The sequence below is a fragment of the Lissotriton helveticus genome, chromosome 4_1 (assembly GCF_964261635.1).
Source record: "Lissotriton helveticus chromosome 4_1, aLisHel1.1, whole genome shotgun sequence".
NCBI classification, from domain to species: domain Eukaryota; kingdom Metazoa; phylum Chordata; class Amphibia; order Caudata; family Salamandridae; genus Lissotriton; species Lissotriton helveticus.
This window is the reverse complement of record NC_136063.1, coordinates 32,722,976-32,748,960: the sequence shown is the minus strand read 5'-3', so window position 1 is coordinate 32,748,960 and position 25,985 is coordinate 32,722,976. Positions and strand designations below refer to the sequence as shown.

The following is a 25,985-nucleotide window of genomic DNA, read 5'->3' as shown; positions in this document are numbered from 1 at the left end:
TCAACTCACTTATATTATCACACTACCTATTTATCAACCCTGTGCTATAGTAGAACCACAAAAACATAAATTGTGTGTACAAAAACACAATTGCAATTTGATGCTTTGTAAAGTGTGTTAATCTGTATATCTTGGGCTTATGTATTTGACCAAAACACACCGAAACCGAGGCATCTTTGAATAGATGGAAATAGTTTTTAACTATCAGTGGTGAATTCATGTTTTACAATGTACTGAATACTTTTTTAAACAAAAAAAATCTTTATAATAAAGATTCTGAAGTTTTTGTACACACAATTTATGTTTTTGTGGTTCTACTATAGCACAGGGTTGATAAATAGGTAGTGTGATAATATAAGTGAGTTGAATGAATGATCTGGTTCCCCATTTGAATCAATAACCCAGGGAACACTTTAGTCTTTTTTCCGCTTCTTAAATATATTACTTTCTTATGAACTGTAAATCCAGTCTTGCTAATATAAGTACTGCCACATTTATTATTATTCTTGTTATTCATATCACAGTTACTTTACAGTTGCCATAGGTGCTGACTTTGGTTTTAGGGACCTGGGTCAGAGTCCTAGCATTGGCTCAACATCACGTGATCCTGGACAAAATCGATTAATTTACCAGTGACTTACGAAAAATGAATTTGACCGCGATTAAATTCGCTAGTGCTTGTTTAACATGTTCCAATCTCCAGAGATGAGTCCATTAGCTGAGTCCACAAGCCTAATATAACAAATATTGCGAAGTGTGCCTACCATCTGTCCTCACTTCCTTCGAAGACCAAATGTAATGCTTTCTTGGGCATCCATTTCTGAAGCTTTGGAAGGCGATCTTTTCCATAAGCCACTATCCTAACAAATTGACTCTTGATGCTGCTAGAGAAGAGGGAAGTGGGAGAGGTGTGGCGCCGCGGCCAGGGCGACTGACGCTGGAATCTGGGGACCACGGTTCGATCCCCGGCTCCGGTGGCAGGTTAGCCCAGCACCATGCGACTCTGGGCAATAGCTCGCTTAATCTTCCCGACGGCCCCCAGCGCCTAGAGACCCTTACGGGTGATTGTGCGCTTTACAAATGTGGATTATTATATAGAGCTGTATATATCCTCTTGAATCACTTATATCACATGTGTATGTAAATGTCCCCTAGGCCTTCTTGGAAAACTGCGGCTGGCCTCCTACTGGCATGGCAACACCTGGCCATACTACATATGATCACAGATTTTTCAATTGTGTCTGAAAGCATGTTTCGCGGAACCCCTTTTTCTGATATCTTGTTTAGGGGCAAGGATGTGGCACAACAGCCAGAGCCGATGACCGTGGAGCTGGGGAACCAATTCTTGGTGTTTGCTCAGCATCCTGTGATTCTGGGCAAATCACTTGCAAATCTCTCTGTGCTTACAAAAAATGAATGTGTGTCTGTGTAATGTAAAAGATGCTCCTGTAAAGCGCTCCAATACCTTTGGGTCATGTTCGCGCTATATGAAACTGAAGAAAATATATCACAAAATGTTGTGAGCACTCCCGTTTCCAGGCACTGCTCAAGGCTGGAAGTTGCACAACCTGGCAAAAGCAAGAATACATCCACACATTGTCTTTGTGGAGAAAAACAGGCACACTCCTCACCTGTGTTTTGGGAGTGTTTTTACCAATCTATCCTAAAGTTTGTGTTTTATGCTAAAAATAAAGCACCAATGTAATTTTTGGTGCTTTTTTTCTTGGACACTTTTCGTTTGAACTTTATATTAAACACAAGCACTACAAAAACTTCCGTTTACTCCACACTCTTACTTTATTTAATATGATTTGCCCTCTACGACCTGGGCTCGGCAGGAGGGAACGGCCATCAATGATGCAGAGTACCAGCTTCCAGTGACATTAAATTTGGGACTCCCTCTATGGTTACTTTAATGACCAGGGAAAAGAGAGGACAACAATTACATAAAAATATATATTGATATTCCCCGTGGTCAATACATTCTTTCATAAGCGGCAAAAAGCTCACAATTCAAGTCAAATGACCTTCAATTAGACATAGGCACAACAATATTCGTTCTCTTATTTTACATATTGTATTTCTTTTTTCTTTTGTAGTGTATCAAAAATATTTAAAAATGCTTTTTTTAATTTATTTTTTTATGTGTACATCAGTTAATGGACATGAGTCATAATTCAAATCCTATTAATAATTCAGTGAATAATACCATAAGTTTTGCAATATATTAAAAAACCAATGAATTATAATGAAAGGTTAGCACCTTTTTTTTTTGTGCCTATGTCTAATTGAAGGTCATTTGACTTGAATTGTGAGCTTTTTGCCGCTTATGAAAGAATGTATTGACCACGGGGGGATATCAATATATATTTTTGAGTTCCAGCTTCCAGGACATTTTGTCAGAATGTGGTGGTGGGGGGGGGGGGTCGCTCGATGTGTAATAATGTTTAGATGGGGGGGCTCAGGCGACAAGTTTGAAGCTCTGTACCCTAACGGGTGATCAGCCACGCGCCATAAGAACCCTATAACCCATGTACTTATATGTGGAGTTGTGTCTGGAAATTGTCTATTTACTCACCTGTCTATTGTTCGGGTTCAATGCTCGGTCCTCTGAGCCGAGGGGATCCAGGGGCCCCGCCTGCTGGAGGGGCCCCGACGCTGCCAAGATGCGCCGCAGAACAGATCCTGCAACACATGGCAGTGACAAGAAGGCGACGGAAAGGCGGGTGGCACTTACCCCGGGCACTCCTTGACCGGACACGCAAGTCTCAGCTGATACCAGGGCATCCCCGCAGCTTGTGTCAGCTTCAGCCCCGGCGGGAGAGAAGAGGAGGGTGGAGAGCAGCGGAGAGTGAAGCTGCCCCCGACCCGGAGCCGCTTTTTGCTGACTTCTGCCCCTGGGTGGGGCGCTGTGACCGCGGGGGCAGAGGCAGTGGGAGAGCCCTGCAGCTCACGTGACGGAGGCTCGCCCCTGGGGGCAGAGACGGGCATAACCGGCACCCACTGCCATGGATGCCCGCCCAAGGCCGCCGCCTGGCACCGGGGGGCGGTATGTCTCAGCCCCCCCGCCTCCTGTAGGCGCGGCCGGCACCTGTATAATACCCGCTGGCGCTGCCCTCGTAGGCGCTGCACTCGTAGGCGCTGTGGGACCGGAGAAGACGCCTCTGCCCGCGCTGCTGCTGCTAAGGTGAGCCGCGTCACTGCTGCGAATAGACAAGAACCCCGCACATTGGGGGGTGCGTCGGTTTTGTCTCAGTCATCCTTTTAGTGATGGAAACTGTGAATCTATCCACACTCTTTGTGATACAGATGTTTGAGAAGAAAATCGTAGTTTGTGCATCGGTTTGTGATAGATGCTCCATGTCGCTGGTGCCCCCCTGCCCCCCTGCCCCCGCCCGAGCAGTCTCAGGTGTGCCCCCCCTCCGGGGCAGGAGCAGATCCCCACAGGAGTTTATAGACCAGAAGGCTGTGGGTTTGTGGGAGAAGAGATTCCCCCCCTTTGAGCCGCCCGACCGAGCCTGTGAAGCCTCTTCCTCCAGGGGTGCACCCGCGTAGCTAGGGGGGGGGTTGGGGGGGGGGGGGGGGTCGTGGGGGGCGGTCCGCCCCAGGCGGCACCTTTATTGAGGCGGCCGCGGCCGCACGAGCCGGCACTGACTGTCATAGGCCTCTACTGTGACACACACTGGTCCCTACAAGTGGCAAACGTGCTTCGGTGCGGAGCGTTGGCGCTACCCGGCCCACATACTGTTCTGCACCGTAAAGGGTGCCTGGGGGCCGCTAACAGCGGGGCCTGGGGGCCCAGCACACTCTGCCCCTCGGTGCCCTGCGCCCACCAGCGCCCACCATTTTGCATTTTAAGGTCCACATTACCCATCAGAGTGGCAAGCTCCTGCGATTGGGCTGAGTGCTGGAGTTAAGGCTTCCACCCGCTACGGCAACCAAGCAACCGGCCGTTCGGCGACTACGGGGTTAAAAGAAACTGCAGTAAACCGGGTACGATCCAAGGGGGGTCTGGACTGCCGACGCCTTTGCACTGGCTGCAGGGCCCAGCACTACCCTTGCACTGCGGCCACCGGAGCACATGAACAGAGGTTCACACGCCTCCCACGAGTGGGGTCACGCCTACCATCAGACGCCACGCGCATCGTATAGCTGGGGAGCAAGTGGGCCCTCAGGTACCCCACAAAGCTGCAATGTATAAGGGGAAACAGACTTTCGAACCATTGAGAAACAGGTCCCTAAACATAAGGGCACAGGGAAACAGATGTGTTAAGTGAGTATGAATCTATTGGTCCAGGAGTTTCCAAGTCATGTGGGAGATGAAGCTTAAACTGAATAGTCTTTAAGCGCCTCGGTTGCGGTGAATTTTGTGTGAGCGCTATAGGCGCTATACTGCTGTATATTTAATTTCAAGGTGTGAACCGGGCAGATAGCCACGTGGGACACGTTTACACACGCATAGACGCCGGGCTTCGGTATAGGGGGTCCTAGGATGCTGCAGCTGCCCCCGAGAGCGAGGGGGTCTCACTGACTGTCATAGGCCGAGGCCCTCTGCACGGCGGGCGGCGGCGCGCTTTAGTTTTACATTAGGTATCAATAATAACACGTCAATATGTAAAGTTAGCACTAAGCACTGACTCTTATGGGCATTATAATAAATACATAATGACTGTTTAAACACACACTGTCTTAGTTGCTGTCACGGTCGGCCCCGGGTTCGAAATTAAATACAAATTCAAGATTCACGTGATGATGGCCTCCCTCAGTCACGCTAGTAGTGCAGTCCTCCAGGCTGTCAATCCAGCGGTATCTTGCGCGGCGTGCGCTAGCGCAACCAATGGCAGCCCTCGCCGTGCCCCCGCGTAGCGAGCAGTATGAGGCGTTACGCGCCCACCGCCCGCGCCTCGTCCTCCAGGCTGTCAATCCAGTGGTATCGTGCGCGGCGTGCGCTAGCGCAACCAATGGCGGCCCTGTAAGGACTTGGCAGCCCTCGCCGCGCGAGCAGTGTGAGGTGTTACGCGCCCACCGCCCGCGCCTCGTCCTCCAGGCTGTCAATCCAGTGGTATCGTGCGCGGCGTGCGCTAGCGCAACCAATGGCGGCCCTGTAAGGACTTGGCAGCCCTCGCCGCGCCCCCGCGTAGCGAGCAGTGTGAGGCGTTACGCGCCCACCGCCCGCGCCTCGTCCTCGCGCCGAGCCTGGAGAGTCGGAGGAGCGCGCCACTACCATTCTCCTCTCAGTTTCATCTTGCCTGCAGCCTGCATAGGGCCAGGGGCAGCGGCACGCACGCAACAACAAGCTATACAATTATTCAGGCGAGGAAAGGAAAGAATAAAGATGACCGACGGTCATCGGCCGTCCAATGACACCTGCAACCATTGCACTGTGCACACGTGTGGTGTTACACTACTACACACTCTAAGTGCACAGACTCCAAGACTCGTTTTGCACTCTGCCGTTAGTTAGGATCTATGGCTATGCACTTACTTCATTGAAATTCTAATACCCATTCTGCACGAGTATGAGTTTGCTCAAAGTCAATTAGAGTTAGAGATGTGAGTTGAGAGCGAGCACTCCGTCTTAAGGCAGTGGGCACTGGCAGTTATGTTAGGGTGACCAGATTCTCAAAACAAAAAACAGGGACAGGTCATAGACATAGAAAAAGGACTACAATGACCGCTCCCTCCACAGACCGAGATGAAGCATTACTGACAACAAATCAGAGGTCTTTTATTGACACCCCTCTCCTTTACGCAGCAGCATTAGTACAAACCTTTCCTCAAACCACGGGACGATCCTAGAGAACTGCAAACACTGCCATTTGGATGGATTGTTAGCTAAAGGAATAGAGATTTGTGTCCGTTTTCTCTGAATGACGATTGTAAGGGCACGATGTTGCTGTATGCTGTAATAAATACGTTTGCATTATCAAGATTGCTTTCGTGATCTTTAGACAACTGTGATATTGAAAGGAATATTGGCATTACTGCAAAATGACATGTGGGCACCCAAACACTAATCTATATTTGAGTAAGGGTTGGTGGCTCCTGGTAATTTCAAGGGCAGCAAAACAAAACGATGTTGAGATGTTTAAAAGTTGAGAGGCTACCTGTGATGATGTGTAAATGCCACGGGTGCAGTCTTTTGTGTAGTGGTGGAAATTAATAGAAACCTAAATTCATTGTGATTGTGAACAAAAACACTGTACAAATTCCGTGTGGTACTCCTGCGTGTAAGAGGATGCCCACAGCTATTTTATGTGAGCAGTAAATTAGCATTGTCGGGAGCAAATACTATTCTGGGTGGGTGGGCTAATACAGAGTTATTCCTCGACTGAGCTGGCATGTTATTCAGGGGTGATATAGTTAGGCGTGGACTGTTTTTGTCAGTTGCAGTTTGTTCAAAGGGAAATTGGGAATTCAGCAGTAACATGTCAACTTGAAAGTCTGGTGACTCGTGACTGTGGGGCTTCTGGCAGTAGAGGGACAGAGCACAGCTTTTAATCCAATCCAGCTGAACAGGAAAACCACCCTTTGAAGTCTAAACGCTTAGCGTGTGCATGGGGGCCCGGGCGAGCTGTGGCGAGTGAGTCTGGCGCCCTGGCAGAGAGCAGAGCGCGCGGATAGCACCTCAGAGCGCGCGGAGTCCTCCAGTGCCTACTGCTCCACAACACCAACCGTTATAAGGCTGGGGATTGCCATTCAAGCCTCCCAACGTGAGTCACCAGAGGGGACCTTGGCATAAATCAGGGCAGGGCGCACAATGAAAGAGCAAGTTAGTACCTCGTCAGGAGTGTATGATCATAAATGCTTTACTCACTGCCTCTGAGATAAGCCTAGCTGCTCGTGCTACGTTACCACAGGGTTATCAAAGGGTGTGTAGCCCCCTTACTCTGACTTAGGAAGAAGGGTCCCCACTTGGACAGTGGCCAGCCATTGCCAACTAGAGAGCCCCATTTCTAACAAACAACCATTCCGATTTTGAGAGGAGTAAACATCTCAATGCCCATTAGATTCCCCATGTTAGCCTAATGTTCTGATTTGTTACCTTTGCCTCAAATTGTAAAGCGCTCTGATATCCTTCGGGTTCAAGTTCGCGCTATATAAAACTTTATAAATAACTAAATGTAACTTTCATGATCGAGGGAACTGTTAGCAGCAATACTACGTGTCTCTCCTCGGAGACTCGGACATCTTTCAAGTGCTCACCGCCCTTTTTCCCCAGCACCCCCCCCCTCAAGGGGCAGCAATCTGAGGAGTAGCCCCGGGCGCCACAAGCTCTAGCTACGCCCCTGGGGAGGCCCAGGGTAGCAATGAAACGACACGAGCACCAGCGTTATCGCTCCCTCTCCCCACACACGATGTATCAACTGAGCCTGCAAAGGCGACCTGACCCAGACTAGGCAGAGGGCGAGTGAGAAAGAAAGGCACATTTGTGGCAGCACCAGAGGTGCAACTACAGCCAAATTTCAGGGGGCAGGGTAATTCTTCCAGCCGTAGGCAGAGTCGAGATGCAGGCGCTCTAAGAAGGAGTGTAAACATAACAAAGCCTCGTTAACAAGTGAATGGTCTGTGAAGAACTCGGGTGCAGCTCAAAAACTGTGTGCCAGGGGAGCTGTCTCAGCACGAGCTGACACACAACGAGGGAGGGGTGGGGGCCGGGGCTGAAGCCTTTTGAACCCTATGGGCGTTGAGCTCCTGGGCAGCACTCACTCTAGTAGTCCTACAATTAGAGGGGCTTCCCACAACTGTTGGCATTGCACTCAGTGGCTGTAAATGCAACGCATGCGTTGGTGCATGGGGTGGTATACACTGGTGCATGAGCTGGCATGCACTGGTGCATGGGGTGGCATGCACTGGTGCATGAGGTGGTATACACTGGTGCATGGGGTGGTATACACTGGTGCATGAGCTGGCATGCACTGGTGCATGAGTTGGCATACACTGGTGCATGAGCTGGCATGCATTGGTGCATGAGTTGGCATGCACTGGTGCATGAGCTGGCATGCACTGGTGCATGAGTTGGCATACACTGGTGCATGGGGTGGTATACACTGGTGCATGAGTTGGCATGCACTGGTGCATGAGTTGGCATACACTGGTGCATGAGCTGGCATGCATAGGTGCATGAGTTGGCATGCACTGGTGCATGAGCTGGCATGCACTGGTGCATGAGTTGGCATACACTGGTGCATGGGGTGGTATACACTGGTGCATGAGTTGGCATGCACTGGTGCGTGAGTTGGCATGCACTGGCACATGTGCTGGCATGCACTGGTGCATGAGTTGGCATGCACTGGTGCATGAGCTGGCATGCACTGGTGCATGAGCTGGCATGCACTGGTGCATGAGTTGGCATGCACTGGTGCATGGGGTGGTATACACTGGTGCATGAGTTGGCATGCATTGGTGCATGAGTTGGCATGCATTGGTGCATGAGTTGGCATGCACTGGTGCATGAGTTGACATGCACGGGTACATGAGCTGGCATGCACTGGTGCATGAGCTGGCATGCACTGGTGCATGAGCTGGCATGCACTGGTGCATGAGCTGGCATGCACTGGCGCATGGGGTGGCATGCACTGGTGCATGAGTTGGCATACACTGGTACATGAGCTGGCATGCACTGGTGCATGAGCTGGCATGCACTGGTGCATGAGCTGGCATGCACTGGTGCATGAGCTGGCATGCACTGGCGCATGGGGTGGCATGCACTGGTGCATGAGTTGGCATACACTGGTACATGAGCTGGCATGCACTGGTGCATGAGTTGGCATGCACTGGTGCATGAGTTGGCATCCACTGGTGCATGAGCTGGCATGCACTGGTGCATGAGCTGGCATGCACTGGTGCATGGGGTGGTATACACTGGTGCATGAGCTGGCATGCACTGGTGCATGAGTTGGCATACACTGGTGCATGAGCTGGCATGCACTGGTGCATGAGTTGGCATGCACTGGTGCATGAGTTGGCACACACTGGTGCATGAGTTGGCACGCACTGGTGCATGAGCTGGCATGCACTGGTGCATGAGCTGGCATGCACTGGTGCACGGGGTGACCTGCACTGGTGCATGAGTTGGTATGCACTGGTGCATGGGGTGACCTGCACTGGTGCATGAGTTGGCATGCACTGGTGCATGGGGTGACCTGCACTGGTGCATGAGTTGGTATGCACTGGTGCATGGGGCGACCTGCACTGGTGCATGGGGTGAACTGCACTGATGCATGGGGTGACCTGCACTGGTGCATGAGTTGGTATGCACTGGTGCATGGGTTGGTATGCACTGGTGCATGGGTTGGTATGCACTGGTGCATGGGGTGACCTGCACTGGTGCATGGGGTGACCTGCACTGGTGCATGAGTTGGTATGCACAGGTGTATGGGGTGACCTGCACTGGTGCATGAGTTGGTATGCACTGGTGCATGGGGTGACCTGCACTGGTGCATGCGGTGGCCTACATTGGTGCATGGGTTGGTATGCACTGGTGCATGGGGTGACCTGCACTGGTGCATGGGGTGACCTGCACTGGTGCATGAGTTGGTATGCACTGGTGCATGGGGTGACATGCACTGGTGCATGAGTTGGTATGCACTGGTGCATGGGTTGGTATGCACTGGTGCATGGGGTGACCTGCACTGGTGCATGGGGTGACCTGCACTGGTGCATGGGTTGGTATGCACTGGTGCATGGGGTGACCTGCACTGGTGCATGGGGTGACCTGCACTGGTGCATGAGTTGGTATGCACTGGTGTATGGGGTGACATGCACTGGTGCATGAGTTGGTATGCACTGGTGCATGGGTTGGTATGCACTGGTGCATGGGGTGACCTGCACTGGTGCATGAGTTGGTATGCACTGGTGTATGGGGTGACCTGCACTGGTGCATGAGTTGGTATGCACTGGTGCATGGGTTAGTATGCACTGGTGCATGGGGTGACCTGCACTGGTGCATGGGGTGACCTGCACTGGTGCATGAGTTGGTATGCACTGGTGCATGGGGTGACCTGCACTGGTGCATGAGTTGGTATGCACTGGTGCATGGTGTGACCTGCACTGGTGCATGAGTTGGTATGCACTGGTGCATGGGTTAGTATGCACTGGTGCATGGGGTGACCTGCACTGGTGCATGGGGTGACCTGCACTGGTGCATGAGTTGGTATGCACTGGTGCATGGGGTGACCTGCACTGGTGCATGAGTTGGTATGCACTGGTGCATGGGGTGACCTGCACTGGTGCATGAGTTGGTATGCACTAGTGCATGGGGTGACCTGCACTGGTGCATGAGTTGGTATGCACTGGTGCATGGGGTGACCTGCACTGGTGCATGAGTTGGTATGCACTGGTGCATGGGGTGACCTGCACTGGTGCATGAGTTGGTATGCACTGGTGCATGGGTTGACCTACACTGAGCTGACGGGTGCTGTGCTCAGTCTGGGGTCTATTTAATAAGATTTAACGCCATGTTTGTGTCACAAAAGTTATGGATAACAGCGCTAAAGTTAGGGGCATACTTACAAGCCCTAGCTCCACAGGAGCATCCCTTTTTTTACCCTCCGATGGCACAGTGTGCACCGCAACACCCATTGCTTTTTGACACTGCCCCAGATTTACAAGGATGTATGAATCTGAGGCAGCGCCACAATCTAATGCCATACAATAGCAGGCGTTAGATTAGTGCAACGAGTAGAAATACTTTTATGTCTCCTTGTTTTTTTACTCTTTCTATGTGTACTGCATTCTGTAACATACATAGAAGAAGCAAAACATCATAATGCATTGTTTTTATGCAGTAAAGAATCACCTATACAACACAGGCACCCTTGCACCATGGCGTAAGTCTGCATTGGCGCAAGGCAGCTTTTTTGAGCCGTCAGAAGGGAAAACACAGGGCTGCACTTTATTCTAGTGAATAGTGACAAGTAGAGAGGGACCCCTTAAGCTTCTCAAGGGAAATGAGGTACTTTGAACCGACAGAACCAAAATTCCCCTGACCCACTGTTTCACAATGCTGGCATATGATTATCAACCTTACACCAACATAATCCGTACTATATTCCAAATATTTAAAAAACACTTTATTATCACAATGTTATTAGAGCTCACATTCCATTATACATAGATAAAAATAGGTTAAAATGTAGCAATATTATCTAAATGATGAAATCCCTTAGAAAGAGCACATCAAACACATGTAAATCACAAAATCAATTTCTACTTTAACCAACAAAATGCAATTATGACCAGCATAATCAAGACAACACTACATGTAAGACACTCTTTGTCACATACAAATGCACATCTAATACGGCTCATAGACACGTCAATCAATACATTGCTTTCATCGGTATTTAACTACTTTCGTGTCTGTCCTTCGATTGTGCTCTGAATTGGCGTTGACACGTTTCGATGGTTTCACATAACTTTTTCCATCTTTATCAAGACATAACATTTCGTTGTCTTCATCATTAAAACGATTACTGTGTATCTTCTCCCCTAAACAGAACAAATTACATCATCAGTGACCACATTGTCTACATATTCCAATCTTTTAGCATATCACATGGATACATCCTGTACTCTTAACTAGGATCTGTCCATTCATAAAAGATCTAAGCTGGAATGCTGGATTGCCACCTAATCCAGATATTATCTAATTATTAGCGGTGTTACCCTCTTAATGGAGCCGCCCCATGTCACTCCATTCTCACAGTGTCCTACTTTATATTAACCTCATCAGGAGACATGTTCTCACATTTCAATGTTCAATAATAACATTGGGTTTTGTTCTCACAGTGTCCTACTTCACATTAACCTCATCAGAAGACATGTTCTTATATTGCAGTATTCAATGATAACAATAGATCTTATGATAAATGTTTTTGATTTCTTTGTACTGTGTATTTATTCTGAACCTCACTAGTCTAACCTTGTTGGTATATGTCCTCCTTCTCTTTCTAGTGGGGCTCTTCTCTCTCGGGGGTGATAAAGGGAATCTTATGCGTGCACTATTCCTATCCCCATACGTTCTGCATCATGATTAGTTTTTAATCCTATCATTTCTTCAATCCCCAAATTGCGGTTCTCACCTCGGTGTACAAATTCAAACAATGCGTATCCCCTGCTCTCATACATTATTGGGTCAAACCCTCCTTTCGCGTGTTGCTCTTATGATTCTCTTGATTTATCCGACGAGTTTAAAAATCTGCAAGGGATATACCATGTTATGTTGTTAATTTTGGTTATACCCCCTGTGCATCAGTTACAGTTCTAATTTACAGAGCGTCCCCTTTCTATATCTGTCCATTTGACATTATATTTGGGCTTTACTCGTGTTCATCAACTCCTGTCTTGTTTAAAATCTGGCATCTGTTCCCTGCCGTTCTTAAGATTTCAAATCACTCTCTGTAAAACATAAATGTTTGCCCTTATCAAGTCTATAGTTTCGGTATTGTCCGGTATTTCTTCCCTTTTTCCTATTTGTTTCAGTTTACCTGAAATTGCGTACCGCTCCCCGCGTCTGTATTTCATGTAAATTTGTGTTCGCAGTGCTAGTCGACTTCTAGATGCAGCTGTTTGCTATTCTCCCGCTGTAATACAACCAGGGGAAGTTTGAGTGTTAATCTCATTACTTCCTCATCTACCGTCTCTGTGCTTATTAATGTTGCCCACCCATTCCCCGGTAAGTGCGTATTACCTCTATTCAGTGGTATGTCATCTAGACGTGGCAGTCCGAGTTGAATGATATCCTCGGAGCACTGGTCGGTTTCCCCACTATTTGACTTCTCAAAGCCATGCTGGGATTGGGTCGTACCGGTGTGTGGTCCAGCCTTCCCCCTGAATCCTGGGAGCTGTGTCTCCAATGGTGGATCTTATCACGTGGTATAGTTTATGTTATTTTTGGCATACTTTCGGGTAGATAGGATTACCGCCAAGACTTGGGGTCTCCTTCGTTTATATAATCTTGACACTGATCCCGTGTCGTGAAGTGTTGTTGACCACATCATTATTAACGCGACCATACCTATCTTGACGTATCCATTCATTTTAGACCCCATATCCTGGTCCAGGGGCCCAAACAAGCTTAGCCCTCAGTGGGCTTCCACGAACTCGACCTGCAAGTGACCGAGCATCACCAGTACTATTTTTCAGCACAATCGGCTCCCATGTTCATCACCAAGGACAACCAGGACACTTCTGCACACAGGCACCACAAGCTAGGAAAATTGAACTGACTGTCGTAGCTTGGCTCTGAGACCCGTAAACTACAAGTGGCCGAGTGTCACAAGTGATTTTTTTAATTGACCACAAAAATAAACATTTGACAGTATAAACTGTATTGAATTGTTTTTCATTTGAAATTACATAACTCCGATTATATGTAATTGACTTTTTTATGGCATCAAAACTAATATAAAAATCTGCTTTAGTTTAATAAATTGGTGTCTAAGTTTTTTTCGAGTCGTGTCAATTACTCATCATCCATGTTGGTACTCTGAAATGCTTAACACATGTTCCTCAAGTAAAGCCTGACTGGTCTTTGAAACATTACCAGGACTGAGTTAGGGTTTATTATTGATTGTGAATCCAAGGACCATCTTTGGGTATTGTGAGAGCATTCCATATTGAAGCATAATCAGCCTCCCAGCATAATAATCCACTTTCCTGCATGTGTCAGTTCAATCTTCGCTGTTTGTCTTGTTTTTATATGATCTTGAAATGTAGATTGCACTCACAATGGGGTTCTTGCTGAGCTAGAGGATTAACAGAGTGTCATCAGCATATGAGATTATGTTGAGGCCACTGGATCTGACTATGTCTGTGAGGGAGCTCATGTAGATGTTGAATAAGGTGGGGCTGTGCGGTGATCCTTCGGGTACACAGCAAATGATGTCTTTGGGAGCAAAGGTGACGGGAGGCAGCTGGATACTCTGTGTGTATTGGGATTAGTAATATTTGGAGGGTTTGAGTCCGAGCGGGTTGCTTTTTGCATCCCTGCTCCATCAGGTGCTTTAGAAAAGAAACAAACAAGAAATCAATAACATATTAAACATAAATTTGACAGATTTAATACGTATTTACCAACTTCTTGAGTCTCTGACATACCTTCTCGGTCAGTCTGAATATGTTCTTCAGCAGAACCTCCTGAAGGCATTAGTTTATTCCCTTTCTCTTCTCTTCTGACTGGTGTCTAATGGGTTGGATCGCAAAAAAAAAACATTTTGAAAACAAATGCTTTACTTTTAAAGAACATCTTCAAATGCCTCACTTGCAACGTGTCAGGATTTATCTTCTTCCAAGAAACTGTTGCTGATGACAAATGCTGACTATGACGCTAAAGAATACCTCATGAGTCTGCTTTATTTCTAAAACCATATTGTTCAAAACATTTCTATAAATATTTTTCATTAACATGTTGCCCTAGATTGTGGTGCTATGTTTTTCAGTAACCTCTAGTTTTTCTCTTCTTCTTGCAGATGAGCTTCAACAAACTCCCTTGTGGAAACCAGTGTGCAGACAAGCAAGCAAGTGCCCATAGACCTTACCAAGTAAGATACTTCTGTGGGAACTCTCTTGGCAAGGCATGGCTTCATAGATGGATACAACCTCAAAAGTTAACCTTGCCCAATAGAGCGGCAAGAGTTATATTAACTTTTTTTGTGTCTAGAAAACCCTGAAAATGGTGATTTGAAGCACTAGGATTATGTTCAGTGACGAGAGTTGACATTCAGTGTTGTGAGTAATCACAACCTCTTTGCAGTGCTCCCACTTTTTGCCCCATTTTGACTAGTACGTTCTGGTTTTCTGACTCTGACTGTGCTCAGGGCTCTGCTAACCAGACCCAGGGCCTATGCTCTGATTAAGAGTATATGGTAATTAAGTGTAGTTACAATTTGTACGGACAGCCTAGCTGTTAAGTTCCTAATATATAAAAGGGCTTGGAGGTTTAGAAGCTCAGTAGACTTAATGCATTTATGTGTGCACTACTGTGTTTCCTGCTATCATCTTAAAGGCAGCTATGCTTTCCAAGCTGCCTTTACATTAAAATTATGTGCAAATTTGACTTTGGTTTTAAAGGTTCTTTCAAAGTAGGAATCCACAATGTTTTTACATATAAGTCACCCCTAGCTGCCCCAGGGGTAGGGAGCCATGTAACTATAAGCAGGGATATTATAAGAAATGTTTTATATACCATGGTGAGGGAAAAGCTACCAATTTCGTTTTTCTACATTGTAGATAATTAACTCCATAGCCTAACATTGGAATATTTTATTTCAGTATAAATATTGACAAGAGATACTTAAAAATGTCATCCAGGGACTTACAATGATAGTTGTGATAAAACCAACAACATGCCACTGTCAGATTTATAATAACTATCACGGAAAATAAGTTATTAAACAATATTTTCTGTGAGCCAAAATCCAGCCTTCCATTAGTCCTTCTCTGATGGGCTAGCCTCTGCGAGGCTGAGCCAAGCTGTATTAATGAGATGTGATGTGGCCGGCTAGAGAGATAAAGGATTTCTTGTGGGCGGAGAACTGCAGCTGCAGTAGCAGAAGGCAGGATGACGGAGGGGAGCATACTGGTCTTCAAGGGGAGAATGCCACTTTTTGATAGCAGAGTCTAATTCCCGCATCTGGCACCCAGAGTCACACAAATTATATCAATAATAATAACAACCCTATTAAGCTATTTATGCTTTGAGAAACTTCAAAACATCACTGTGGTCACTCAGCCAGATAGGACGATCACACGAGTAGCCAGAATAATTCTTGGGTTTAATATTTTACATGTTTTGATGAACTTCCTCCTACAAACTCCACAGTGTGTGTATTAAGGATGGTGTGTATTCTAACAATGGTGTTCCCTTGTCCTCAGTCCACTGTTCTGCTGCCATGTCCAAATGAGTATGTGGTTGTCACCCAAATAATAACTCAAACGGACTGAACCCCGTAGACTTTTGTTCATGAGTCCTAATGGCAAACAACACTAGTGGGAGTTTGCGGTCCCAGTCTTTCCCATAGTTGTTTATGCATTTCCTTATGATCGTTTTGATGGTTCAGTTGTACCTTTCAACCAATCCGTCCATTTGCGGATGATAATCCGCCGTCCTCATCTCTCTGACACCAAGGAGAGTGCAAATCTCCTTCATTAATCTAGATATAAAGGGAGTCTCTTGGTCTGTTAGTATCTCAGTTGGGAAGCCAACTCTTGAGTAAAAAGATATCATTGCTTGGGCTATCGTAAATGTTGTCATACTCGTCAATGGTCCTGTTGTAGGGATTCTGCACATACACTGACCTATGCACAGTAATGTGAGACTTTGGTATATAGGCGCGACACCTTCCTACAGCCTTAGTACTCACGAGCCCAGAAATGGCTAGCTATAGTGTCCCACCTGCCCTCCTTTGCATTGTAGCAAGTCTATAGCACCTACTCTCCCTCCCCATGAACTGAGATATTAAGATTACATTATATTATAGAAGATCTCTGGGTTTTATCAGAAGACCCATACCTATAGGACATAGATTGTGTCTCTACATCACAGCTCCATATAGGTATTTATTCTTGAATGGTCTCCCATCAAGTGTCTGCCTGTGTAACATGTATTCTCCTATTATCAAAAAGGAGCAAGTTCCACAAACAGCAGGAGCAGCATATGTTTTGTCTATGCTCGAAGGCCTGGCCAGAACAGAATAATAAGGGACATTGTTGTTCGACCTTGCTGACATTGTTCAGAGCTCATTAAGCAGAGGGCCTGCATAGCTAGTAGGTTACAGATGAACAGCGAAAATAATCTTGCATAAGAGGAAGCCTACAGTGTCATGCACAAAAGTAGTTTAATGGCTCCTAAGCCCATGCTAACTTAAAATGTCAACGAGGTCCCACAATCCACATGACAGTAGATTATGCTACTCGATACCCTGAAGCAGTACTAACACTAAGATATATTGATGTCCGCGGGAGGAGGGCATAGGAGCTCCTACTAAATCCATCCCTAATCATTTGAACGGTATATCAAGTATAGGTAAAGACTGTAAGGGGGCCCCCTTTTCTGTGGGTGGATTTACTAATTGGCACCTGGGACAGTTCATTCGTGAATCTAGCAACTTCCTTATATTTTCCCGGCCAATAGAACCTGTCTAGCAGATATTTTACAGTATGTTCTTGTCCATAATGGCCTCCCCCGTACTGACTCTCTGCTATGTACAAGGTTTGCTCTCGGATAGCTATGGGCACCAGTAGTTGTTCGACCTGGCGTTCAGCCCCCTCACTACGTCTGTACAAAAAACATAAGGTCCTACCTTGTCGGGGTCTTCTTCTTGAGCCTGAGTCCATGCCTGGGCTAATGTGCTGTCATCCCTCTGTGATGTTCTAAAACTCTGCATCAGCATTTGACCGTTATCTGGTGAGGAAATGAGACCGGTAACAGGTGACAGTATCTCGGCCCTATAGACTTCTCTGTCTTTTCTTTTCTCTGCCTGTGTTTTGGGTATTTTTATTCCTGAACTTTGTATATCCGAAGTGGAGAAGGGGCCCTCTGGTAATCACTCGGTCTCAGGGTTTGTTTTAGTAAACTTGAATAAGTATTCATCAAACCAGTGTAGATCTGTACCTAAAATAAACATCTGTGCTAAGTCCGGCACCACCCCCACTTGGCGTATCTGTGGATCTCCTTTTACATCGATCAGTACCTCAGCTAGAGGATATAGCCATACACCTCCATGCACGCAGGAGACCTGTATCTGCGCCTCTTCCGAAATCTGACCAATGTGAACCAACTCTCTTGAAACAATGGTGTGGTGACAACCTGTATCCAACAATGCATCCACTGACCTACCATTATGTCGGGGTTGTCTTGTATCGTCCCTCAGGCTTTCCTGTGGCTAAAACTCTACCATGAGACCATCCGATTTCCATGGGTTCCAACCCGTCTCCCTTGACTGGGCAGTTCCTGGCAATGTGTCCCCACTCTGAACACCTGAAACACTGGGGTCCTGCCTGTGTAGGGAAGGAGTTCAAAGGAGGCCTAATCAGGTTTCTGCACCCACACACCGTATTCTTCTGTTCTCCTGTTCTGGGATAGCGTTTTTGGGTAGTTGTAGGGGTTTTTATCGTTCGCACTCTAAATTCGACAGCGGTCTGTACCGTTAAGTGAAGGTGTTGTTTTATCCAAGTTCGTCTATTATTGGGTAGGACCTCCAGATACTGATCTAAATGCACTTTTGAAAGGACCTCCTCCATAGGGGATGCACTGGGTTGTAGTCTTCTCTCGTCTTGATCCCTAATGCGATAATACAGAACCCTAGGATTGCCCCCTGATGTCCATTCTCTTTACCAAACTTGCCTTGGTAATACACTGTGTCATGCCCTAATTGTTCCACAATGGTTTCCTTGATTTCAGGGTAGGGAGTGAGTACCGCAGGATTGGGAGCCTGGTATGAGGCCTGTAACTTTCCCAAGAGAAAGGGAGCTATGTACTGGCCCCATATTTCCTGTCGCCAGGTAGCCGTTTTTGCTACCCGCTCAAAGTTCACGAAACAATAGTCAGGGTCATCCCCTCCTGGAACTTTTGTAAAACTGAACTGGGGATATTTGGACGAACTAGGGCTGCTGAAATAACGTCTGTCAGGCGTAAAATGGTGGTGTCTTGCACTTTTTGATTGGTGGTCAAGATAGTAGCTTTTTCTTTGAGAGCATTCTGTAAAGCATCTCTCTCTTTCTGGCAATTCTAAGTCTAATTGTAAATGTTGCTGGCCCTCAGCTAATTGAGTGACCATTGCCTCCATTGGAATGGGTTCGATCATGGCAGCTAAAATGACCAAAAATCCCACTTCTGACACCACTTGTGGTCACTCAGCCAGATAGGACGATCACACGAGTAGTTAGAATAATTCTTTGGTTTAATATTTTACATAAAAGGCTGAAACTCCATTCTGGGATAGTTGTATTTTAGTCAATAACAGTCCCTGTCGGTGTCAGTTTCATCCCTGTGCAACAGAATGTCTCTGCTCTTCTTCCCAAGGTACTGGTTAGCTTCTTCCTGCGTCTTCACGTCCCTTCTGATGAAAGGGTTGACACATATCCTTCGGAACAAGCAAATGGGAAATACTTTAAGAAGTCTGTCACTTTTACTATACTCTACCTCTTCATGTCACCCAAGGTGGGACCATGCTCTACCTTGTGCTGCATGCATAAAACATAGGTTAGAGATCCCCAAAGATCCTATTGGTGACTCTTTCTCCACCGTCCCCTAGTAAAGAAGTTGAGGAAAGGTACTTGCCTGAAGCCACTGGGGTCACACCGTCCTTTTCTCCTCCGGGACGGCTGGACTGGTTGGCAGGTCCAATGTTAGAACTGGCTATTTCTGGTAGGCTAAGGCTGACGCCAAAGCCAGGCAGAAACCACCATTCTAGTCAGGGCAAGGTAGTCACACGCCAAGATAACCCCTGCTCACCCCCTTGGTAGCTTGGCACAAGCAGTCAGGCTAAACTCGGAAGCAATGTGTAAAGCATTTGCGCCAGCACACAACAGCAACAACATCCTAGGCACACCACAAAAGGAACTCCACACAAGGTTATATTAAAATAACTTTTGTATTGTAAAAACATATCACAATTCTGGTTGGTGTGACTCTGCAGGTCTTTCTTCTTCAGCGCTTGGGGTCAGGGTCTCCCTGCTGCTCTCTACTGCGCCTACCGGTCCCTCATGGTTTCACGCGTCCTCTTCCTTGCGTTTGGGTCGCGCACCGTTTTCTTCCTCCAGCCTCCTTTTCTTTTCCTCCGTCCTCCACGTCACTTCCCCTGATCCCACTAGAGCGTCAGGCTCACTCTCGGCCCCTCATATTTCCGTCACTTCTTGAAATTCCCATCCAGTTGCAGTATGGGAATACAATGACAACCTGGACTCCCCAAGGAGTCATGGTACCCTAACTAGGACCTTTTCGTTCAGTTACACGTGCTCACCCAGAAAGCAATACAAGACACACACAAAGTTGTGTTTTCAATATTTATTAAACCATTGTGATTCTTGATTATGAGCTGCAATGATTAATAGACACAAGCAGATAACAGTGATTAGCTATATAAGAACAGTGAAAAGGATGAACGATTCTAACATTCTGCTAAGCAGTGTATATGTGCTAGCATACAAGTACTGCATATAGTATTTTTCAATTATGCGTTCCCTAACCTGGTTGCCTTGAGTGTGTGTTGTGCCAAGAATCTCCTAATGGGTGATCTAACTTCCACCTACCGGAAAGTAAGTGTACACAGAATCCCATCTTGGTCACAAGTTGGACATCTGTCCTCGCTGAGGGTAAACAGGAATCAACTAAGCTGAGACTCAGACACAGCAATGAACTCGCAATTATAGCAGAGCGCTCCTTTGATTGGAGTATGGAAATGCGTGTGTTGGAAAGGCTTCTGTGTTGATGCCCTAGGCAGGCTGACATTTGTATATTGTCTTGTGATAGACATGTCCCCTCAAAAACCAACATTGCACAAGGTTTATCAGGGCCTTGTATGAAATGTCCTAGGTGTTATGATAGTGTACTTACAAAGTGGGTTTGTGAGCATGCGGTTTCAGAGAAACTAATCCTGCACTATCATGCAAGCAAATGTGTGTCAAAAGTTATTCTGTAGAAGAGAGGGCAACTTAAGAAACATGTGCGTATAACAAATAGCAGTGTTTCTGCTCTGGCCAAACCTAGCCATGTGACAGCCACTCCTTGGACATGAGTAGATTAATTCTATCTACTATGCTACAGTTGATATATATAGTTGTACAAAGATACTACATTTAGTAAAAAGGCAATCATACATTTTTAAATGAAAGCACACACATTATTAAATAATATAAAAGTGAATAAAAAAACAATTTTAGAAAGCAATTTACGATGTTAAAAACAGGACAAATTAAAAGTTCCCATCAACTTAAATAGCCAATTGTTTTTGTGTTCCGAGAAGTAGACAAAACATTTCTGTACCCAGCAATCATGGATGAGGATCCCAAAGACACACCATAGAGCAGGTTTAATGAGCAAATGTGTTCCCATCCTACCTCCACAGCAGCCGCTGAAGGAGTAACCACAGTCATTGGGAAATTTGCAAAACTAGACCCAAGATTGAATTCACCAGGAGCAGAAGCATCCCAAGAAGGATGTGCGATGGAAATCCGCAAGAATTTATAGTGCATGACTTTACAACCCAGTCAGTACCACAATTGCGAATTTACCATGTGCTACATTACCACGCAAGTCGTTACACCGACTTGTTTTAGGGGGACGCTGGATCTTTGAATAGTATAAATTACTATTCCAACTCCAGACTACGCAACAGTAGGGAAGGTGTAGGACTTAAAATTCAACACCAGTCTAACATCCCAGCAGGGGTAACATATTAGAGGGCAGCAGGGGCTTCGAAGCCCCTGGTTCTGATATTCTAATGTGCTCTCCATGCTGCTGAAGGAGGTGTAATCACCTTCCTCCAGAGCAGGCTTTGTGTCAGGCCTCTGAGAGCGCCAGCTCTCTCCTGCAGAGGGTCAGAAACATATCTGTGGTGTCAGGCTGGAAAACACACTAAGGGGCTCATTTTGAGAGCCCTTTGTCAATTTTGTACCACACACGTGCATGATGCAGGGCTCTCATTTAAATGCATGAAGCCACGCAAAGGGCAGTGCAAAATGCGGCATCACCGTATTCTGCGCACTGGAGGCATTCCATGGGGGTTTTGTGCGTTTTCCCATGCAACACCCATGGAATCTGATGCTGCCGCAGATTTACAAAGTGATATAAACCTGGGGATTCACCAAATCGGTATTTGTCCTGTGGTGAGGTGTAACTAGGAGAAATATGATTATTTCCCCTTGTTTTTCCTCTTTCTATGTGTGTTGCATTTTGCAGAACACATAGAAAGAGGGAAATGCCTCTTAAAATTGTTTTTGCACAGGAAGGTGCCCCTTTGTGTGCAAGAACAATCCTGTATGCAATGGAGGCACCCTTGCACCATGGTGAAAGGATGCCTACATTGCCGCTAGGCTGCCAAAAATGTGCCAGCGCTGTGACAAAGGACATAAATGCATTGTAAATACGGTGCATTCCTGCACTTTCACTTTGGCATAGGGCAGTGCATCAAGTCCCCTCACTGCGCTGCCCAACTTAAAAATCCCATAAATAAGCCCCTACGTGCTTAGTAGGTTTTCAGGGATCCCCTTTAAAGTGCCCTCTGGTTGCTTGTCATGATAAATCAGATACTGGCATTAATACAGATATATTAAGATGATGTGTTTGATACCAAACACCAATGTTTACAGAGCAGCCATTATGTAGTTGGGTACCTTGCAATGACCCGTGCCCTTAAGATGGCTGGTTGATCACTTGAAATATAGAGCAATGGAACTAGATATCTCAGGAGTAAACCTCCTCATGTAGGTGTGCCCTCGCATTTAATATAATGCACCTAGCCTTAGGGCTCTAAAGTCCGCTATAGGGAGATTTACATATCTTATATGCAGTGTGTATGGGTATTACACCCAGGATGCCTTATTCATGAGGAGCTGGTGTAGGGTAGCACCGCAAGTCTTCTTGCTGCACTGGCCTAAACCAATGAGAAAGGACAAGAATGCACCGTATTTAGGAAATATGGTGCATTCCTATCCGTTCCCTGTGCACTGTCGCACAGTTGCTTCCTAGCATCAACATAGGCACGCTTGCACCAACGTGCAAGGGGGTCTCAGTTAAAGGCAAGATTGTTTTTGTGCAGAAAGGGGCACCTTCCTGCACAAAAACAATCCCGAGAGGCATTTTCCTCTTTCCATGTTTGCTGTAAAAGTAAAACTATTTATCTTCATTACGTCTGCTCTGCGGAGGCATAAGGTCTTGGTGCTGCCCCAGGTTTACGTGAATAAGTAAATCTGGGGCAGTGTCAAAAATTCATGGGTGCTGCATGTGAAAACACACCACTATGCACATGAAACTCCTCCTTGACACCGAGTAAGTAAAAGCCGCACTTTCCTGCTTATCATGCCAGGGACTGCTATACACGTTATAGTTTTAACCAATTAGGTTGTCATCTGCTCGTTACCATTTAACCGGCCTTTCCAGAGGAGGCTTACAGGTGCTTCTACATTTTCGTCTTCACATGTCCACGGATACACATCCCTGGGAGCCTGTTATCTATTGTTGAATCTAATCTCCAATGGTGTCCTTGTTATCTTCTTGGATCACATCGCTGACACCACATTGGCTTACACAGATTCTGAGTCTAATATTGAATTTATATCAACATATGGTGTTCTTTCTATCGGTTTGAACTGGATTAAGAGTCTACGATGAATCGGCATATATGAATTTAGAGCCCTGATGAAGTTTCAACAAGGAGCGAAACGCGTTGGCTGTGTGCCGTTTCTGGTAGAGATTACCGAAATAAAGAAAACAATCATTCTTGAACGAAATGAACTTTTCAAAGAGTGCACCTTCCACCTTCCTATGAACATTAGGATCTGAATTGCACCTTGGGACAATGGGTGCGGGAAGTGTGTCACACCATAATTATAACTATTGATGGTACTTGTGTTTTTGGTTGTGCTAGACCTTGGTCGGTCGTTCTGTTCTTTATCCTTTCCAAAAGCCGCACTTTGTATTGCTTTGTCTGACTCCATATCTATGAGGCCATGCAAAAGCTATGCAGAGTGGCTTTGTGTTGCCTCAAAGATATGTTTAAGAGGCTTCCGTCACCAGAGTATCAAAAAACATGAAGATTCGGCGGCACAAGAATCTCATAAAGAAGCCTCTGGGTGTGTGCAATGCTGTGTTTACAAAATGGTTTGCACTATTTCCCACATGCTTCACTGGCAGTCTGCATGGTTTTTAGTGTGGGTCACTTAGGGTTAAATAATATATGCTGCAGCATTTAGGGACCCTCTTTAGTACCAATGCCCAAGCTACCAAGGGAACTATTTACTAGGGACTTCCAGGGGTGCTGAAGTTGTTGCCAATTGGGTAACAATTTAGACATTTAACTTGTTGTTAGGGAAAGAGCACTGGAACTAGTGGCCGGGTTAGCAGGGGCCCAGTCCATTTCCAGCCAAAAAGCATCACTAATAGGGCAAATATGGGGGTGACCATGTCTAAAATGGCACTTTCCCTCGCTACTCACCTCAGTGGCTCTGTTGTCGAGTGTTTGCATCTGTTTCCCCACCCGCACTGTCTCAATGGTAAAACCAGCAGCTCCTGTTCTGCACCACGTATAACCAAGTACACTTCTGCACCCGAGAGGCCCAAGCTAGGTAGAGATATTGTGCCTGGTGAATCCTGGTCCATGGGCCCAAACAAGCTTAGCCCTCAGTGGGCTTCCACGAACTCGACCTGCAAGTGACCGAGCATCACCAATATTATTGTTTTGCCACCTCGGCTCCCATGTTCATCACCAAGGACAACCAGGACACTTCTGCACACAGGCACCACAAGCTAGGAAAATTGAACTGACTGTCATAGCTTGGCTCTGAGACCCGTAAACTACAGGTGGCCGAGTGTCACAAGTGATTTTCTTCATTGACCACAAAAATAAAACTTTGGCAGTATAAACTGTATTGAATTGTTTTTCATTTGAAATTACATAACTCCTATTATATGTATCTGACTTTTTTTTTATGGCATCAAAACTAATATAAAAATCTGCTTTAGTTTAATAAATTGGTGTCTGTTTTCTTTCGAGTCGTGTCAATTACTCATCATCCATGTTGGTACTCTGAAATGCTTAACACATGTTCCTCAAGTAAAGCCTGACTGGTCTTTGAAACATTACCAGGACTGAGTTAGGGTTTATTATTGATTGTGAATCCAAGGACCATCTTTGGGTATTGTGAGAGCATTCCATAATGAAGCATAATCAGCCTCCCAGCATAATATTCCACTTTCCTGCATGTGTCAGTTCAATCTTCGCTGTTTATCTTATTGTTTTTATATGATCTTGAAATATAGATTGCACTCACGATGGGGCCCTTGCTGAGCTAGAGGATTAACAGAGTGTCATCAGCGTATGAGATTATGTTGAGGCCATTGGATCTGACTATGTCTGTGAGGGAGCTCATGTAGGTGTTGAATAAGGTGGGGCTGGGCGGTGATCCTTCGGGTACACAGCAAATGATGTCTTTGGGAGCAGAGGTGACGGGAGGCAGCTGGATACTATGTGTGTATTGGGATTAGTAATTTGTGGAGGGTTTGAGTCCGAGCAGGTTGCTATTTGCATCCCTGCTCCATCAGGTGCTTTAGAAAAGAAACAAGCAAGAAATCAATAACATATTAAACATAAATTTGACAGATTTAATACGTATTTACCAACTTCTTGAGTCTTTGACATACCTTCTCGGTCAGCCTGAATATTTTCTTCAGCAGAACCTCCTGAAGGCATTAGTTTATTAGGTCGAGCGACCTATCTCAATGCGCATGTGCGCATTGAGAGCGGGAGCTCGATCTATTGCGGCTTAAACAGAGCTTACCGAGATCAGGCGATTCCCAGGCGATTTCTTCCAGTGCACGTGAAAGCGCGTGCACAATGCCACCAGCCGCTTGCCTGGCATTACCACATCAAAGGCAAGGCGTCCTCGTCTCAGGCCCCTGCTGCTTCACACCCTCATGCCGCTCTCCCCGCTCCGCCCCCTCCCCTGCCCGCCGTGTCCACTTCACTTTGACGGCCGCAGGCCGTCTCTCGTGTTTCTCGTTGTCTTTAATTGGTCATCTATTGTAAAGCAGACCCTCTTTCCAATAGCATTGGTCCTTTGTAATGCATGCGTTTTCGTGTTAGACTTTGCTTTTATTTTCGTTGGCAGGGCATTTCTCGGACTTTGGCATATCTCAGACTTTGTAATTTTTAATGCCCTTTGTAATGCGTGCATTTTCGTATTACACTTTGCTTTTATTTTCCATAGCAGGGCATTTGTCGGACTTTGTAATTTTTTATGCGCTTTTGAATGCGGGCATTTTC

General features: G+C 46.3%; 1 protein-coding gene across 1 annotated transcript in view; it reads left to right on the top strand.

Annotated features, from left to right (window-relative positions):
* The first annotated feature begins 2,795 nt into the window (after positions 1-2,795).
* Positions 2,796-25,985, top strand: part of LOC144826926 (uncharacterized) — a 120,728-nt gene continuing 97,538 nt past the window's right edge. Inside the window, exons 1-2 of the mRNA XM_078685385.1 lie at positions 2,796-3,187; positions 14,475-14,546. Coding sequence (XP_078541511.1) covers positions 14,475-14,546 — 72 coding nt within the window. The 5' untranslated portion in view covers positions 2,796-3,187. The remainder of the gene's footprint in view (positions 3,188-14,474; positions 14,547-25,985) is intronic.